The 14,172-nt window shown below is 35.2% G+C and overlaps 1 protein-coding gene across 2 annotated transcripts in view; it reads right to left on the bottom strand.

Moving 5' to 3' along the window:
• The window catches only part of TRPC7 (transient receptor potential cation channel subfamily C member 7), a 230,560-nt gene that overhangs the window by 62,477 nt on the left and 153,911 nt on the right, over window positions 1-14,172 (bottom strand). For both annotated transcript variants that reach the window (XM_031953012.1, XM_031953013.1), the window contains exons 5-6: window positions 8,704-8,937; window positions 25-289 (exon numbers count right to left, since the gene is read on the bottom strand). In XM_031953012.1, coding sequence (XP_031808872.1) covers window positions 25-289; window positions 8,704-8,937 — 499 coding nt within the window. The remainder of the gene's footprint in view (window positions 1-24; window positions 290-8,703; window positions 8,938-14,172) is intronic.

The following is a 14,172-nucleotide window of genomic DNA, read 5'->3' as shown; positions in this document are numbered from 1 at the left end:
TTAAATTTTCTTCTGAATACTCACGTTGTGAATGCTGGGTTATATTTTGCACCAAGGTAGTAGGAATACAGGTTGAACATTCCAATCATGAAGGCAACAAACACCATGATGAAAATGACCATGAATTTGAAGATATCCTTCACTGTTCTTCCCAATGAAATCTGCAGGGGCCCAAAACTCTCGTTGGCTGGAAGAATGTAAGCAATGCGGGAGAAGCTCAGTACCACGGCTATGGCATATAATCCTTCTGATATGATCTGAGGATCAGAGGGCCGCCATTTGTTCCTGGCTAAAAGAAAATTGTGGAAGTTACCCATTAGGGAAGAGAAAGGGCTTAGTGGGAAATAGAACAGGGTAACTGAATATTCATAGCCACAATGTTCAAGAAGCACAGAGGTTTGATACTCAGTCTTGAGTAGTCTAGACAGATAGTGGACAGGATTTTTCAACGGGTGAGGGCAAGAAGGGAAAGTCACTTAATGGAAAAATCACTTTGGGCCTTTTCACTCAATTATTAGTTGAAGAGGTTGGATTTAATGAGCTTTAAAGTTTCTTCTGTCCTAAATCTGTAATCTTTTAAATATTTTCTCATTAACATTATTTAAGACAGAGGGAAGATGTAAAATATATTCTGATACATTTCCTTAAGATAATGGGCAATGGTAAGCAAGAAAAACAGAACTATGGTTATAATACACCTCAGGAGAGTGACTTTGACCAGGATAATCCCTAATTTGCTGATAACCTGTGCTGGAGTTAAAAGTGTCCTAGGAAGTATCTAATACTGGGGAGGCTTTGATTAGGGGCCTACTACATCCAAATTGTAAGGAAGAATGTTTCATTATAGGATTATCACATCTAAGATTTTTAAAATGGCAAACCATATTTCACTGTTAAAATGTAGCTAAGGGACACAGTAGATAAAGTTCTAAGTTTGTCAGGAAGCCCAAATACTTCTGAGCTTTGTCAATGGTCAAGCTACTTCTGTTGTCCTCAGTTTCCCTAGCTGTAAAATGGGGACAATAATAGCACCAATCTCTTAGGGATAAAATAAGATAATATTTGCAAATCACTTAGCACAGTATCTGGAATATGGTAGGTACTCTATAAATGCTATTTGCTATTATTGTTATTATTATTAAATTTAGTCTGTTTAGCATCATATCAATGATACAGTTCTGGTATGGTGGGAAAAATACTGGATTTAGAGACAAGATTTGAGTTCTAGGGTTTACTTTTCACTAAATGTGTATTTTTTTCTTTTGGAGAAATCAGCAAGCTTTAATTTCTTCTTTTGTAAAATGAGATGCCATATATAAAGTAATTTGTTTTTGTAAAGAATACTATTATCATTCTTCTGTGTTTTGCTGAAGAATAGAACTTATTAAGGGGAAAACAATCTCCTAAAAACTGTGTGAGAGCAATGCCCCTAGCAATATTTGGGTTGTCACAGGAAAAGGGGGGTGAATTGAAATCTTAGTTCTGCCAGTTACTAGCTGTATAATCTTAGGCAAGAGACTGAATTTCTTTGGACCTCAAACCTCATTTATAAAATGAGAATGAGGGATGATGACCTCCAAGTTCTATTATACTCTAAATCTGTGATAGAAAAATGTAAGACATTTATTAAGTATCCACTTTATGCAGGATGCTGAGCTAGTCACTGAAGAAAAAAACAAAAAATATAAAAGAATACAACATGGACCTTGCTCTGAAGGGATTTACAATTTAATGGAATCAGTAGGTCTAGATTCAAGTCCCATTTGTGATGCTTATGAGCTGTGTGACCATGAGCACAGGATTTTAAACTCCCTGAACCTCAGATCTGTAATATGGAGATAATAATTCCAGCACTAGTTATTTTACAAGTTGTTGTAGTGCTTTGAATGCCCTATACAGGTGAGTTATTATAGTCATTATTATTATAATGGCCTCCAAGCTGCTTTCTTGTGAGCAAATACTGATTTGGGACCATATAGTGCTTAAAGGAATCTAGAATTTAACTAAAAGGGTCCTTGCAAACCATCTAGTGCAAAGTCCAACAGTAGCAAATATCTGTAGGCTGCATATTGATTCAGAAAACCCTAAATTAACATCATCAATATTATATTGTATTTTAAAATTAATTTTTCAATTACATTTTCATCTGTTTTGAACTTCACTTAGGTATTTTGCAGTCAGGCTGGTAGGCTACCAGTTTGATACCTCTGAGCCTACTCTAACCCTCTTATTTTGCAGAAAAGGAAATTCAGAAGAATTAAAGGACTTAGTTGGGATCATACACCTAGTTGGTAGTAGAGTTAGTACTTGCTGGCTCTTTGTACTTTACTGATGAACTTATTGGGCCAAGCTTCTTCAGTACTCCTATTCCTCATGTGGCTATAGCAAATATGGACCACTTAGGGGGGGCCTCCAATAAAATGTGAATTTCCTTGTCACTTCAAGTTCTTCACACACTGACCTGATAGCCTTTCAAGCCTCATTATACTTTGCTCCCATTCTGCACTGTGCAGTCCAGTTATTTTATTCTTGAGGTGATGGACAATAATCAGAATTTCTTGAATAGGGGAGTGACATGATAAAGGTATGATTAAAACTTAAAATTATAGTGGAAGTTTTGTGGAGGAAAGATTAGTATGGGGATAGACTGATTGTTAATAACAGATGCTATTGTTGTAATTATTATTCAGAGCTAATTGGTGCAGTAGATAGAGTAGAGAACTTTGAGCTAGAAAGATCTGAGTTCAAATCAGGGTGCAAACACTTAATAGCTGTGTGTACCTGGGCAAGTCACTTAACCCATATTTGCCTCAGTTCCTCATATGTAAAATGAGGAAAAGGAAATGGCTAATCAGTCAATATCTTACTCAAGAAAACTCAATGGATGGTATTGTGGATAGAATGCTATTTTAGAGTCAGTAAGAACCAAATTCAAATCCAGCCTGGGCAAGTCACTTAACCCCAATTTTTCATCTGTAAAATGATCTATAGAAGGAAATAGCAAACCAATCTAATACCTTTGCCAAGAAAACCCAAATGGAGCTACAAAGAATTGAACGTGAACAAAAATGACTAAACAACAAAAATAATTATCTAAGCTAGAAGTGATGAAGGCCCAAATGTGGTGACTTTATGACTTATGATGAATTAGATGTGGGGGATGTTTTGAAAAATGAAATGTGAAGATCTGACAATAAACTGAATATGTGGAATGAGGAAGTGAGTAGTTTAGGATGGCACTTCGGATTTTGTACCTGGGAAGTTTGGAAGAGAGTTGGTTTTGGGGAAAGATGATGAGTGTTATTTTGAACATTTTGAGTTCCTATAGGCATCTGGTTTGCAATGTCTAATAGGTAATTGGAGCTATAATGTGGTACTGGATCTCAGGAGAAAGTCTAGGGATAGGTATGTAGATTTAACAGTCATCTGAATAGAGATAATACTTAAAGCCATGACAGTTAATGAGGTTACCAAATAGATGATAGAAAAAGGGAAGAGAATAAGCATAGGACAAAGTCTTGGGGTAAGCCCCAAGTTAGGGAATGTGGTATAGATGATGAATTAACAAAGGAGACTGTAAGTATGAGAAGAACCAGGAGAAGGCTGTGCTGGAAAAACCTAGAGAAAAGATAATATCAAGGAAAAGAAAGTGTCAAATTCTGCAGAGATGTCAATAAGAATGAGAATTGAGAAAGAATGCCAGTTCTGGCAATCGTGTGACCAATAGTAATTTTTACAAGAAAAAAATTCAGTAGAGAGATTAGAGAAGTAGAATAGATCAGAGAGTAGAAAGCCAGACTGAAAAATAAATGAGAGGAGAAAATGGAAATAATAAAGGCAGGCTTGTTTGTCTGGAGTTTCGGTTCTGAAAGAGAGGAGAAATGTAGGTATAACAGCAATTTGAGGAAATGACAGATTTTAGGGAAGAACTTTTAAGGATGAAGGAGGGATTGTATGACTTCTGCCAACTCTGTTCAATAGCAAGTGTGTAGCAATAGAGGAGCTGCATGGTAAAAGTATTCCATGGCTGGGATTTATAAAATATGAGATATGATAAGGAAGCAAGGGATTTGATAGTAGAAGTAAGTATGGAATTGAAATAACTAACTATAGACCAAAATTGAAAAGGGAGGAATGTGAAGTAAGAACAGGAGTGATGCTTGAGAAAGCACTTAGAAAACATTATTGTCTGAGGATTAAGGGCTTAAGTAACTTGTCTAGAGACACATGGATAATAATATTTCAATTACTCAAATCCAATTCTTCATGATTCTGAAATCCAGTTTTCTACTTACTACTTTACATTTAAGTATGAATATTGCATTTTTGTTGGTCTATTTTGTCTTAAAAATGCATGGTAGATAATACAAATTAATGAGATGAGTAAAGATAAATGTTAGTGTATACTCTAATAAGGTCTAGAAGCTGACTTAGCTGGGTTCTTTTCTTAATTTTAGGAAAAGAACAGTTGGCAGAGATGGAGAAGTACTCCTTAAATGAGTAGAATATTTGTATAAGCTTCTCCTTAAATAAAAAATGACTGTGAATCAGAGAATCTCAGAGCTGGAAGGAAACTCAGCTGCTAGGAATTCTCTCTACAATATCCCTTATGTGTTGTCATCCAGAGGCTATTGTCTTCCATGATTTTTTAAATTGCTTAAATATGAAGAAATTTTTCTCATATGGGGCCTAAATATGTCCCTCTAAGATTATCTGAATTCCTTACCCTTCTGTCAGTTATTAAAAAACTTTGAGAAAGTGATAATATCTTTCCTTATTCTTGTAACCTCTCCCAAATCTTGTTTCTTCAATTTCTTTTAACTAATCTTTATGTGACATCATCACCAGTCCTTTCATTGAACTGGTTACCTTCTTTTGAACATGCTCCAATTTGTCAACATCCTTCATAAAATGTGAATAAAGTTATCCAGATATGGTCTGAGTGAAGCAAAAAATGATGAGAGGATCTCTAAAGACACTATTAATGTCTGAAGTCATGTGATCTTTGTATACTGTCTTGTTGCATTGTTGTTCATATGAAATCTGTAGTCAATAACTTCCTCTTTCCCTAGCCCACAAATCCCTCCCTACCCCTTCTTTTAATAGTAATTGCTGCCTCTCATGGGCTGAGTCAAGGATTCTATGAAAAATAGGTACCTCATGGCTTAACTAGACAGGTATTTGAATACTAGACTACTCCAGGCTTAACAGGATATTTGCATTTAACCTATACTGTTGTTAGACAAGGGATCAAATTTGTGATTTCATGGAACTCTCAAGGTCATAGACAGAATTCTGACTGTGATCTTATCAATATGGAAAACTTTCAATATGGAAATTCTCTCCATCAACCCAGAGAGAAAGAGTCAGAGATACAGAAACAGAGACAGAGAGATAGATGGAGAAAGAGATAGGAAGAGAGAGAGAAAGAAAGAGACAGAGGAAAACACAGAGAAAGAGATAGAGACAGAGAGATGGAGACAATGAGAGAGAGAGAGAGAGAGAGAGAGAGAATAAATTGGGACCGTACAATAAATAACAATTTTTCTTGGTTTTCAAAGCCCAAACTCAATTCAAAAAGAGAGAAGGAAGTCTTCAATTAACTAGGCATCTTTTTAAATTGAATCATAAACCTGAATAAATAGAAAACTTTATATTATACTTCTTCTCTAAGTTTAGTTAATATAACTGAAAGTTCATAACCTTGAAATACAGATAGAAAAGTGAAAGGAACAATAACTCCCTATTTCTGGATGAATTGACTAGTACATCCCAACAAAATGACTTGTATCACATTCACAAAAGTTGTACTTATTATTGATGAAGAAACATTGATATACTTAAGAGATTTAGAGCTAGAAGGAGTATTGTAGACTATTTAGCTTAGCCTTTCCATTTTTACAGATGAGGAAACAGTGTTCAAGATAACAAAGAGTAAGGCAGAAACAGCATTTAAATGGAAGTCATTATTCTAAATCCAATAAACTCTTTCCATGGTACCACACACAGAACAGAAGGAATATTAGTTCTTTATCTTTGTACCCTCATCACTTTGATCAGTGTCTTATTTACATTAGGTAAATGGTTATTGAGTGTCATCTAGGTAATTGAGACCAAGCCAAGATTCAAGTTCAGGTCTTCTGGCTTTATATCTTGGATAATTTCTTTTTTTAGAGCTATTTCCCTGGGTCAGACTTACTTAAAAGAAAAAAGTAAAATAAATATCATTTGATCCTTCTTCTGAGATCTGCTTCTGCTTGACCAGCCTTCTGTGAACAGTCTGAGACAGATGGGATGTATCAAAGGTCCCCTACAAGTTCCTGGACCATAACAGTGATGAGATGTTGGGGATTCCTGAGCCTGGGACTCTGGAAATTTGAGTTCTTGTCCTAATTCTTCCAATTGATGAGCTATATAACTGGAAAAGTTTCTGAGCCTCAGTTTCCAGTTCTGGCATTTTATAAATGTAATTGTATAATCTTGTGCTATAAGAAATCCTGGAGTGTGGTTGAAAGTAAATACTATATGTCCACCAGAGGGCACTCATTACTAGATGTAACTGCAAAAACCTAGACAAACATTTTAATAAAATAAAATAAAAAGACAAATCAAGCTTTTCTGAGACAGGTTCAATATAAACTAGGAAAACTTGAGTAATAATACTGTCATCTTGGGATAGTCTTAATCTACCCACGATGAAATGTAATTCACCATCAGCCAGCAGCACCATGCCCTAGGCTGTGTTATTAATAAAAGGACATGTTTCAAAGAATCCAGACTTTAGTCTCAGGGCTTTTTTCAGCTTCCTCTGGTGAGCTGAGCACAATGAACAAAGGTAGTTGTATTATATTTTAAGGAAGGTTTTGTTTGTAAACAACCAGTGGCAATAGGCATTGCTAGAAAGACCTTAATTAAAAAAAAATCAGTATAGTACCTCTTTAAATGATGAGCTTCCCTATAACATTTAAAATGTAATTCATTTTATAGAAATTTGATTAATAGACACACTGGCTGAACATAATGGATTTTTGGATTGAGAATTTGTGCCTGTTATTATTTATTTAGTTATTAGAATTTCTGGGTTAAATAAGCTTCATCATAGTCAAAGGGGGCCATTTTATTCTCCTACACACATTTCTCTCATTGGGAATTTTCATTGGGTCATCATGCCTTTAGTCATTCTTCCCCAATCTTGAAATTTACATGACCTTTGAAAAAATCGAAGAACTTAAAAACTGAAAGGGTTCATTGAGATCATCTTATTCTGCTCTCTCATTTACAAGTTGGGGGAACAGATGTCTAAAGAGGAAAGCATTAGCTCAAGATTACATAGTTGGTTGTTTGATGCCACCATTGGATCCACACCACTCTGTCTCACTTTTCTAATTACTATAATTATTATGAATAATATTAGAATCAGCTAGATATTGCAGTGAGTGGAGTGATGGATCTTGATTTCAGGTAGACCTGGATTCAAATTTGTACTCAGCCACTTTCTAGCTGTGTGATATTGGGCAAGTCGAATAATCTCTACTTCAGTTTTCTCATGTGTAAAATGGGGATAATAGTGGCACCTACCTCTCAATGCTGGGAGGATAATATGAGATAAAATTTATAAAGCACTTTATGAATAAAGTGTTATTATTATTGTTATTGCTTAGCTATTCCGTGCCTCAGTTTTCTCATCTATAAAATAAGAATAAAAAATATGAGAAAAATAAGAAAAAATTAAAAAAAATGGTGTCTGCCACCTTGGGTTGTTGTATAGGTCAAATGAGATAATATATGCAGAGTGCTTTGCAAATATAAATGCTAAATAATATTATGCTTCTGAATATGAACTAGAAATACCAGATGTTTGTTAAGGGGTAAAAATGGGTCCATAAAGAAAAAACAAAAATGTCATTATCCTAGTAAAACTATTTTTCCTAAGTAGAAGAGATTTTTTATGTTTGTTAGTTTATAGGAATTTGTGAGTCTCCTTATTTTCAATTTGCTGAGTTGTACATATTGATCAAATCCCTTTGTGGCTATGTGTGAGGTTGTTTTGGGTCTATCCTACACAAGAGTGACAAAGAAGATGGAGTTATTTTACCATTATTAGAGGAAAAGCTCTTACTTTTTACATTACATTTTAAATGTTAAATTACATTTGAATTTCCAGTCATCTTGATTTATATCTTCCCACTGAACCCAGAAGTTCTGGAAGGGAAAGTGAGGCAGGTGACATTGTATAGCCCTCCCTCACTTAAATCCAATTCACTTACATGACTTGGTACCTCCTTGATGTCATGGTCCTCTTTGAGAATGAAAAATAAACAACAAGAAGTTCAAATTACTAAGAAGTTTTTCCTTCTATTGAATCTAAATCTGCCTCCCTGCAGCTCTCTCCCACATATTGCTATGATATCTTCCTTCTAGGACCAAGAAGGACTAATCTAATCTATTCTTGCACATGACAGTCATTTATTTCCTTTTTGACCCTCAGTATTTTGGGATTGCAAGATTAATAGCAGTTTCAAGCATTATTGTTTCATTTCGCAGATGACAAACTGGGCACAGAGAGTTTAAGTGACTTGTCTAGATAACACAGCAGTCACTTACAGAGCTTTGACTTAGATTGAAGTCTTTTGTTTCCAGGGACAGAACCTTTTCCATTGAGCCACACATCCACAAGCTGCAAGTCCAGCTATGATATCTTACCATAGGTAAAGTAGGCCACTTCTGGGGGAAGTGTAACATTATTGAGGTTATCATCCTGTACATATTGATCCACATACATCTGGGCTTCACTGGCTTTTAGAAAAGCCATGAACCTTGCTGTGAATGAAGCCACAAAAATGGACAGCATCCCAAAATCCAGGAGATTCCATAGGTGCATGATATATTCTCTGGGTCCTTCCTCCCATATCTCCTTGCATTCAGACCAGATCATCCCTAAAGGAAAAATTATTTACACAGAATTAAAAGTTCAATTTAAATTTAAAATTTTCTTGATGATTAGGAGATAAAAGGAATCATACTACAAGTATATTTTGGGGCTATATAAGGTTGCTAAAATATTCCCAATCTCTTCTCCAAAGCATCATTTAAAAATAAGAAACATCTATAATTAGTTACAAGAAATATGAAATATAGAATACAAGAAAATTCCACATCTAAACCATCTCACAAAGATGAGTTGATGAATAAGAAAATATAGATACGGTTTACTTTGTGATTCTACATATAGAATGTTGTCACAAAAGAAACCTTAAAGACCTTATAGTAATAAGAGCCCAAATAGACCTCAGAGAACATGTGGTATAACTCCTCATTTGAAATGAATTGAGGAATTTGCCCAAGTTTACAACAAATTAGTGGCAGAAGAATCCATATTTAACATCCGATTTTCTGTTCCTTTGACAATATCTCATTGCTTTTCTAATTAGCTCTAATTATACTTCTTTTGTTAAAATTAAACTATTGTGTGCCAGGGATTGGAATTTTAATTCCACTTGGAAAGTTTAAAAGTGGATAATACATAGAGAAGACTAAATGCATTAGTCCTATAAAGTGCTTTATTTGGAAACTCATATTTTATATCACACTACACTTATTTAGTCTAAGTGTTTTAAGAGTAGTCACTAGGAAGAAAGATTAGACTCATCTTTTCTGACTCTGGAGGAAAGAACCAGGAGAAGTTGATAGAAGCTTCAGGAAGGCTTAGAATAAAGAAGAACTTACTAATAACAACAGAGTCATAAAAAAATAGCTTGAACAAAGTGAGTTCTTCATTTGAAGTGTTTATGAAGAAACTGGGTGATTCCTTATTAGGGTTATTAGAAACAGGGACTTTAGGGACTCAGGATTTGGATTGGTCAGGTCCCTTTCGATTCTAACAGCATTTAATGATAACTTGTATTTGCATAGTTCTTTGAGGTTTGCAAAACATTTTTTACAAATACTATCTCATTTGATATGCACATTATCTGTATTTTACAGATAAGGGAAAGCACAATTAGCAAGTATCTGAAGCAGTTTCTAAGATTCTGTTTCTGTTTCTTAGTAGATTCTTCTAGTCTCAATTTCTTTTATAGCAACATACTCATTGGCTGCTTTATTTACAATATGGAATATTAAACCATCTCAAAGATGTTGGGTTTAAAATCTTGCTGGAGACAATGTAGAGAAAAACTTAAAAAAAATGTAGCATATGAACCTAAGAGAAATAATGGAGTAACAAAAGAAAGCTGGACTTGGAGTCACAAGATGTGGGTTCATGTTTTGCCTGATCTGATCAAGGTCAGTTGCATAATTTTAGGTTAGTCATTTATTCTCCCTAAGCAAGGTCAATTGTTTGATTTTATTTAATGTCCCTGAGTTGAATTTTCCTTATATGTCCCATAGAGATGATGACAACTGTTATACTCCCTACCTTATAAGGTTGTTGTGAAATCTACAAGCAGTGTATATTAAGCCCCTGTTATATTCCAGGCACTGTTCCAGAGCTCTGAGGATAGATACAAAAACAAAAATGGAGCAGTCCTTGTCATTAGGGCTATATTCAGATAGTTTACCTGCTATCTGACAATACTGAATGAAAAAATGAATTTCAGATTCACCATTACAGTATCTACAGTTTGTTAGAACCCCAGTAAAGTCCTTTAAAGGCCAACAAATTGAATTCTTGCATTGAAACTGTCTCTGCTTGATTTTCAGGAGCTACACATTCACTAACCTCTCCTGCCATCCAAAGAAATGAAATCTCTACTGCCACTGGGGACAGTCAATCACTACCTCTCTGACAGTAATTCCAGTGTATGCTTGGCCTGAATCAGTTATTGATTGATAGATGCTTCTTTCCCTTCTTCAGGTCTTTCCTTTTCACACAGAGATGGGTCTTTCATAGTCCAACAGTTTCCAAAGAGAAAAATAATTGTGGTTCTCTTGTTTGGTGAAAGAGCACTACTTTGATCTCTGAAATATGTCTGTTATAGCAAAAATAGCAACTGGTCCTAGAAGCTGCATAATTGAAATCACTAGGAAATAAATCACATTTATTGAAAAGAAATCACACTCTCAAGGTGATGTCTACCTGTTTCACCTTATTCCCAAACTTATTCCTAAAACTATGGCATTTTCTTGGAATCACTACTAACTTCCAAGCATTCATATCATTGGCATGCGCATTCAAAGGCAACAGAAAGTGGACCTGGTTCCATCTATCATGTTTGGAAGACAAGGTGAATTGGTTAAAAAGCTATTAATTAGAATTGCAAATCATTTTTTGAAAATAGTTCAAGTTCATGACTAAGATAGATATACTTAGGAGATGTTCCCCACAGTGCACAGCAAATTGCTTTCTCAGCTATCTAATTCCATATTGGTATTTTAAAAAATTAAATATTAATTAACCCAGCCTAATTTAAATTATTTCAAGACTGTAAGCGAAAGGAACCCAGACCCCAGGGGCTGAGCAACAGGAAGGTTTTAATGAAAAAATAAATGTGTGAAATTAAGTACTTTGCTGAGTAAAATTAGCACCCCACTTACAAATAGCCATAAGAAACCTCTGCCATTTCAGGGTTTCAGGTCAAAACAGTCTGTCCAAACCGAGCTGCCCAGCCTTCCTCCCTCCAGCTTATCAATCAGAATGCCTCTAAACACTGAAGTGATGGTGACACAGCAGGGTAACAGATGCTATGTACTCAAGCAGCCTGGTGGGAAGACAGCTAACCAGACCCTTGGCTTTATGTAGAAATTGCTGACAGTCTTAGACAGGCAGTATCAAAAGACTGAAAGTCACTGACCATTCACTAGAGGAACTTGCTCAAGCATGGACAGGGAATGGAAAGGACTAAGAAGTCTGAGGGGCAGTAAGCAATGAGTGTTAGAATGGAAAGGAAAACAGAATTGAGTAACATTTATTTTCTCTATCATACAAAATGTCATTTGAACTCAGTGGGAGCTGTATATGTGACAGATAGATTCACAGTGTTAACTAGGTAGAATCATGGTTGTAAATGAACATGACATGAATTTGTGCAGAAAAAGTATGAATACATTTTCGATATACTTATAAAATAGCTCAAAAGATTTTAATAGCTAAATACCTCCTCTTCCATAATACCTTGCATGATTTCCATCAGATCTCACAGATTTAAAGCTAGAAGAACTTTCTATTCTAACCCCCTCATTTTACAGATGAGGAAATTGAGATGCAAAGAATCATCTAGCCCTAGGTCACACAGATGATAAGTGACATTTGGACCCATATAATCTATTTCTAAATTCATCACTATGGTCCCTATTTTATAAATCACAAAGCAAGATATATGGAGAACATGAATATGAAATTCTCACATTAAGTGAGAAATAGGTATTCACAAGTGAAAAAGTATATTGGGGGGAGAAAATGCTTCTGGAAAGGTCACCTTCAGGGGAGTTCAAGGATCAGGGTAAGACAGTATCTTACTTACCCCAATCCACCATCTGGTAGCTACCCAATTTAAGTAAAGATTTGTGCTAAATAGATATCAAAATAAGGTGCAGATAATAGATATAGAGATGGAGGGTCTAAGGGTCTAGAACACTTAGTCCTATGTCAAGTGAATATGCTGGCAGTGTGACTCTTGGAAAATCACTTAACTTCTCAATGCCCCAGACAATCTCTAAGACCAAAAAATGCAGCAGGGGTTCTAATCTGCTAAAATGAGAAACAAAAGAACAAACCCCAAGTCAAGTGTTAAGTTCTGTTGTTTCCATATGCTAAAGGATTTCAAATCCTGCATTTGGAATCCTGGGACAAAACCCTGATTATCTTAGTTCAACACAGATTATTTTAAAAGACAATCTCACAATAAAACATGTTGCATTCTGTTCCTTACTGATGAATTCAGGTACACCAGTAATCTTCTTTAATATACTCTAATACTGTGGGACCATGTAATAGTGGAAAATGACTTCTGACTAAACTCATTTTAACCTGTCTGATGCACATTAGGATTTTTCAGCACATTCTATCTATCTATCTACATATACAAATATAATAGAGTATAAATACATTTTAAATACTTTTTGCATATTTGAAAATGGAATAGTTTCAAACTTGATCTTCACAAGAAGTGATTCATTTCTCAAATAAGAAATTGTCTTTTGCTTTTATAAAATATTTTTTGACTGGACCTATGACTTTACTGTTATGAAGAACTACAAGTGAAGAAATCTTCTCTACTGATGCAGACAGACACTCATTCTATACTACAAGTTCTTCTTTATTAAATTGGGAGCTTCTAGAGGACAGAGACTGTTTTTTGCCTTTTTTTGTATCCCAGTGCCCAACACAATGATGGGCACATAGTAGATGCTTAATAAATGTTTTCTGATTGATTGGAGTCCAGAAGAATTACCTGAGCCAGTTAGAAGTTAATGGTCAATTATTAAGTGCCAACTATATATACAGCAGACATTGTGGTCAGTGTTGGGGATTTTAAAAAAAAGGGTATGATAGCTCCTGCCCTCATGGGGCAGATAATTCTAATAGAGCCAGATAATTTATAAAAAGACGCTGAAAGGGGTGGGGGTAAAGTACCCAGCAAGGGGATTATATTGAAATTCTGCAGCTAGGATAGGAAATAATCTGAGATTTGAGTTTCAAGGCTGATTTCACTTTGAAGAATGGTGGGTTTCTAGAGATTATGAAATTTAAAAGATCAGTAGGGCAGGAAAAAATGTTAAATGACTTGCCTAGAATTACACAGTCAAGCTATTGTAGAGGTGGGACTTGCGGACTTCCTGCCTCATAGGTCAGCTGTTTAACTTTCTATTGTTTTAAAAAATTCAATATATTTCAATCTTTGATGTTTCATGATTCCAATATATAATTTGCAGGATTCTATTTTCATTTTTCTTTTTATTCTGTCATCTTGTCTTTGTGCATGCCTCTGCTTCTCTCCAACTCCACAATTCCATCAAAAATTCTCTTTATGGAAATGTTTCTGTGACATCTCTTCCCTGTCTGCCTCTGTTCCAGGATGGAGGGGAGAGATTGGGAGGCTGAGTATTCAATTTTAACAAAGGAACAAGACACACTGGGAATAAAACTGATTATTGGTAAAGCAAATCACGGTCTGTGTTTCTAAAAAGCTGCTCACAGCAGATTGTCAAGAAGGTTTAAATGGATCCTGTGAT

This window comes from Sarcophilus harrisii, chromosome 2 (genome assembly GCF_902635505.1).
Source record: "Sarcophilus harrisii chromosome 2, mSarHar1.11, whole genome shotgun sequence".
Taxonomy (NCBI): Eukaryota; Metazoa; Chordata; class Mammalia; order Dasyuromorphia; family Dasyuridae; genus Sarcophilus; species Sarcophilus harrisii.
Note: the sequence above shows the minus strand (reverse complement) of the source record. Positions and strands in the feature narration are given on the sequence as shown.